General features: G+C 58.2%; 1 protein-coding gene across 1 annotated transcript in view; it reads left to right on the plus strand.

The window, feature by feature from the left end:
- The window catches only part of WHRN (whirlin), a 101,731-nt gene extending 97,627 nt beyond the window's left edge, over positions 1-4,104 (plus strand). The window contains 4 exon segments of the mRNA XM_008057210.1: positions 1-312; positions 2,144-2,325; positions 2,854-2,976; positions 3,263-4,104. The exon segment at positions 1-312 is cut by the window's left edge and continues 23 nt beyond it. Coding sequence (XP_008055401.1) covers positions 1-312; positions 2,144-2,325; positions 2,854-2,976; positions 3,263-3,445 — 800 coding nt within the window. The 3' untranslated portion in view covers positions 3,446-4,104.
- Positions 4,105-5,517: the final 1,413 nt, after the last annotated feature.

Raw genomic sequence — 5,517 nt, forward strand, 5'->3', positions numbered from 1 at the left:
CACAGGACTCCCCCCCCTCCCCCATCTATGCCTCCGTCTCCCCTGCCAACCCTGGCTCCAAGAGGCCGCTGGACACCCACCTGGCCCTGGTCAACCAGCACCCCATCGGCCCCTTCCCGCGGGTCCAGTCCCCTCCGCACCTGAAGAGCACCCCTGCAGAGGCCATGGTGACTGGGGGCTGCCTTCCCCCGCCCTCACCCTCTGGCCACCCAGACCAGACAGGCACGAACCAGCACTTTGTCATGGTGGAGGTGCACCGGCCCGACAGTGAGCCGGATGTGAATGAAGTCAGGGCGCTGCCCCAGACGCGCAGTAAGTACCGCAGACCTGGGCTAGGCGGGGCATGGGATGCCCAGGCTGTGTGATTTCTGGGGCCCCCTCTCCTCTACGGGACCAGGTACTGGCCAGGGGGCTCAGGGTCAGAGTGCCTAGGGGAGCAGTGCCCTGAGTTCAGTATTAAGGCGGCTTTGGAGTCAGAGACTCTGGTTTGAATCCCAACTCTGCCACTACCTAGCCGTGTGACTGCGGACAAGCTGCCCTGTCTGTCTCTGCCTTACTTCCCCATCGTGAAATGGAGATGACAGTGACAGCCCCACCAGGTGGCTGCGAGGATCAGGGCGCCTCCTCCAGCTCCCCTGCCCCGGCCACCCTGCATTCACCTGACGGTCTCCCCTGGAAGACTGAGCTTGTGGAGGGCAGGGTGGCTTCTGTCATCCCTTCCCCCTGGGCCTGGCCTGGAGTAGGCACTAGGAAAGAGGCGGGTATTGAAGTTGCAGTCTCTGGACCCTGGGCAGGTCCCCTGGTGTGGGGCTGTGGGATCAGTGCAGGAAATCTTCCAGCCACTGGGAGGCCAGTTGAGGCTGCAGCCTCTGCTTTGCCGGAGTCTGGCCGAGGAAGTAGTGGGTAGAGCCCACTCTCCCCTCCCAGAAAGCCGTGGATCTCGAGTGAGTTTGGGTACATTTTACTAGATTCTTCTGCCATCTGGTGGCCACGTGAGACATGGGGCCTGCTTGCGGCATCCAGTGCCTGCACAGACAGGATGCAGCATGCAGTGCCCGCACTCAGTAGCCTAGTGAGGAAGGCGGCTCTGGCAGAGCAGGCAGGATGTGGTGAGGGCATTCGGGGGCATCACAGACGAATCACCGCTGCTTCGAGAGCCAGCACCGAGCCGGACTCACATGGGACAATGAGAGCGAGCAGTTGTACTGATAATAAGCACGTTCCACATGCCAGACGCTGTTCTAGGGACCGTGCCTAAGTTATGCACACATGTATTCCTCCTGACAGCCCAGTGAGGCTGGGCCTATCATTATCCCCAATCTACAGATGAAGAAACTGAGATACAGAAAATAGTCATGGGGCCAGGTAGTCTGGCGCAAATCTCCTCTCGATGGCTTCACTCTCTACCACGAGTCTTTATGATAACCCAGCGGGTAGGCATCGCGGTTCCTGTGTTAGAAGGAGAACACAGGAGACTCAGTGTGTGTTACCTGCCCAGGCTTGCACAGCTGGTTAGGGGGGACTCAGATCTGAGCCGCCAGATTCCAGACTTCTTAACCCCAGGGTCTCAAACTCCGTGGCCAGCCATTGCACACAGAGCAAAGTGGCTTCAGCTGATGGGTGGGCTGGAGGGCCTGTGCCCACCACTCAGCTCAGGCCAGTTGGGGTTGTGCGGGGTGTACAGGCCAGGTGTGGCAGAATTTCCTTTTTTTTTTTTTTTTTTTCCGCTTGGCAAGCCAGAAATGAATTTTTATGTGAAATCTAATGTGAATGCGTTGGGCCATAGTTAACAATTGACAGCATTTACGAGTTTTTAAACAAACAAAATACCCATACCTGTGAATTGGGTTTGCCTCCTGATCTCTGTTTTAATCTATACACCTGTGGCTGAGAACTAGGCGATCAAGGCAGATGTCCTGGAAGTCCCAGCCTTCAGGCCAAGTCCAGGTGGAAGGCAGGTCTTCAGTGGGGGGGAAGGAGTTGTTCCCTGCCCTCCAACCCCACGACCTCTTCATTCCTCCTCCCATTTTTACCTGCAGAATTCCTCCAGCCTTCTAGCCTCCCACTCCATCACCACCTCCAGGAAACCCTCTCTGACCCCCGCTGTATAAGCTGTCTCTCTCCTCCTGTTCCTCCCTCCCAGCAGCCTCCACGCTCTCCCAGCTCTCAGATAGTGGGCAGACTCTAAGTGAGGACAGCGGTGTGGACGCTGGCGAGGCAGAGGCCAGTGCCCCAGGCCGAGGCAGACAGACGGCATCCACCAAGAGCAGGAACAGCAAGGAGGCGCCTCGGAACGAGAGGCCCACAGAGGGGGCCAGCAAGCCGGTGAGCTGGGGCGGGCGTGTGGAGGACCGAGGAAGGTGGGCGGTCCCAGGGACCAGGATGCAGCTTGGCGAGTGACCATCACAGGAGGTAGTGAGCTCCCTGTCACTGGGGGTGTCTAGATGTCCAGAAGGAACACTGTGTGAGCCACCTGGGGGCCCAGTTTAAGTCCTGCCCTTGCACTGACACTCCGAGGCTGAGGCTGAAGGCTGGTCCTTCAGTTCTAAGGCCTCTCAGTTCTGACGTGGTGTGATGGCCGAGACAGTCTTGGGGGCCAGGCCCACATTCAAGTCCTGATGCCACCACCGGGCAGCCATGGACAAGCCCCTTAACCTCCTGAGACTTGGGGGGGTTGGGGGGATTAGAGAGCTGAGGACACCAAGGGCTTGGCTTAGTGCCCAGCACACTCAAGGGCCCCAACGCTGTCTGGAGTCTGAGCCCTGCTGTCCTGGGGAAGTTTCATGGCCCAGCCTATGCCCTGGCCAGGCCTGTCTTCTCAGGCTTCAGCGGTATCCTTCCTCCTACCGGTAGCCGGGACTCCTGGAACCCACATCCACTCTGGTCCGTGTGAAGAAAAGTGCAGCCACCCTGGGCATCGCCATCGAGGGTGGCGCCAACACCCGCCAGCCCCTGCCCAGGATCGTCACCATTCAGGTATGTCCCCAGGGCCCCACCTGACCATCTCTCCCTACCCCTAAAGGATTCTTTCTCAGCATTCGGGGTTTTGCCACGCCCAGAGATGCCACAGCACCTGAGGGCAGACCCAGGCTCATGTCACCTTTGCTCTGCTGAGCCTCAGTCTTCCTAGTCAGGGCAGGGGACACCCAGATTGTAGCTGCCCGGTCAGCAGTGTCAGGCCTGGCCCAGCGTGTGGTCAAAGCTGGGTCCGCCCAACCCTCAGGCGCCCCGTGAGACCCCTGCACTGCATCTCCCCCTGCAGCGAGGTGGCTCAGCCCACAACTGTGGGCAGCTCAAGGTGGGCCACGTGATCCTGGAGGTGAACGGGCTGACGCTCCGGGGCAAGGAGCATCGGGAGGCCGCCCGCATCATCGCCGAGGCCTTCAAGACCAAGGACCGTGACTACATCGACTTTCTGGTCACGGAGTTCAATGTGATGCTCTAGAGGGCCAAGGCCCCAGGGCCTCCCACCGCTGCTCAGCCCCTGGTCCTGGTCCCGGCCCCAGCCCCTCCCCCTCTTGGCTCCAGCAAGCTCCCTGAGGGGGTGGGGCTGCATGGCCAGGGCAGCAGGAAGACATCCCCCTCCGTCCAGGCCACCAGACCAGACCCAGGAAGAGAGAGGGCAAGGCAAACAGAACATCGGGGCAGGGTCTTATGCTGGACCAGATACACAGTAGGTGCTCAACGCAAGCAGGTGGCGGGAAGGAAAAGGAAGGGCCTGTTTCTCCAGGTTGGACAGGGGACACTGCTACCCCCCAACCAACTAGGACCCAGCCCATCCCCAGATGCTGAAGCCTTTGTCCAGAGTGAGGTCGCATGAGAATTCGTGGACACGGCCCCCCAGGGGGCATCTCGCAGGACCTTTAGTGCCACAAATAAGCATCCAGCACCCCCCATTCACACCCCCATTCCTCCTGGTTCCTTATCCCCATGGTATTTATTATTTATTTCCCTCCCCATGCCCCTGGGGACCCCAAGGCCCCAACTTCCCTCTGCACCCCCAGCCTATCCCAGAGGCCTTGCAGGTGACCAGCAACGTCATTGTATTTATATATACAGAGCTTATGACTTTAATTTTTCAATAAAGAAATGTAAACAAGGTTAGAGACCGGTGTGCTGTGTGGTCTGCCTGTGTGGGTGGGGTTTTGACGTGGAGAGAGGGGTGGGAGGGACAGGTCACCTAGAGCATCACCACCCCCCAGCCCCCACAGATCGATTGGGGATACACAGTGGGGTGTGCAGGTGCACTTGAGCCACACCTGCCTCCTGGAGCAACTTCCTTGAAGGTTGAAGGGCAAAGCGTAAGTATTTACAGACGGTGTCTTTAGACGCAGGTCATGAGACCCAATGCACCATGTGTGTGAATGGCTTACAACACAGACCGCCCATCTAGGGTTGGCCCTGGAAACTGACCTGAGATAAGGGTGTGTATGTAGAGACTCATGGAGGAACTGCTCGCAGGGAGATCAAGGGAGAGGGGAAATGGGACAGGGAAGGGAAGAAGCCAAGCTGGGGTGCTGTAGGCAAGTCTGCAGAGGGCCCCAAAGGAAACCATGGGCTGTGAGCGAGGCTTGGCGAGTGACCATCACAGGGCTAGGCTTCATGGCTGCTGTCCGTCTTTGGTCAAGGCCTGTGGTAGAGGCAAGAGTTCCCAGCCACTCCCACTCTACCTGTGTGGGCCAAGCTGCCCCAATAGCCGAGGTCGGGGAGCATCAGAGGCAAAACGGGGAGGGCACCGAGGGGCAGGTGGTAAAAAATGGTCTCAGTGCCAGTCCCACTACCCACTTCCTTCTGTCCCCAGGATTGGTTGGTGCAGAAAGAGTTTGAGACCAGGACCTGGCCCATTGTCCAGGGTCTGCCAAAGGCGGGTTGGGGGGCCACTGGTCCTCTCCTGTCCCAAATCCTGCTCTTAGCTGTCCCTGTTCTCGTGCCGGCCTGGGCAGCCCACCTGAGGCCATGTCTTCTCTTAGAGAGGTCACAAGTCTGACATCAGTCTCACAAGGGCAGGTTCCTTCTGGAGGCTCTGAGGAGAGGATCCCTTCCCTGGCCCTTCTCAGCCTCTAGTGGCTGTCTGCATTCCTTGGCATGTGGTTCCTCCCTCCATCTGCAAAGCCCATTCCCTCCAACAACCTCTGCTTCCGTCATTACAACAACCTGTTCCTCTTCTGCGTCAAATCCTCCCCTGCTTCCCTCTTATAAGACTCTGTGATCACATCCGGCCCACTCCATTTCAAGACCTTTTAATTACATCTGCAAAGTCCTTCTTGCCATATGAACCAACATTCCAAAGTTTCCAGGAATTGGAATCTGCACACTTGTTGGGGCCATCGTTTAGCCCACCAACCCCATTTTACAAATGTGGAACTTGAGGCACTGGTGAAATAACTTGGCTATGACCACACAAGCTTTGGAGTCTAAAACCAGAAGATCCAGGCCTGACAAAGCCCTCCTGCAGCCAGGTGGGGCCATGCCCTGGGGAGGGACCACAGGACCCTATGGGGGTTGGGAAGAGATTTC

This window comes from Carlito syrichta, unplaced genomic scaffold (assembly GCF_000164805.1).
Source record: "Carlito syrichta isolate Samal-C Ts95f unplaced genomic scaffold, Tarsius_syrichta-2.0.1 Scaffold302868, whole genome shotgun sequence".
NCBI lineage: Eukaryota > Metazoa > Chordata > Mammalia > Primates > Tarsiidae > Carlito > Carlito syrichta.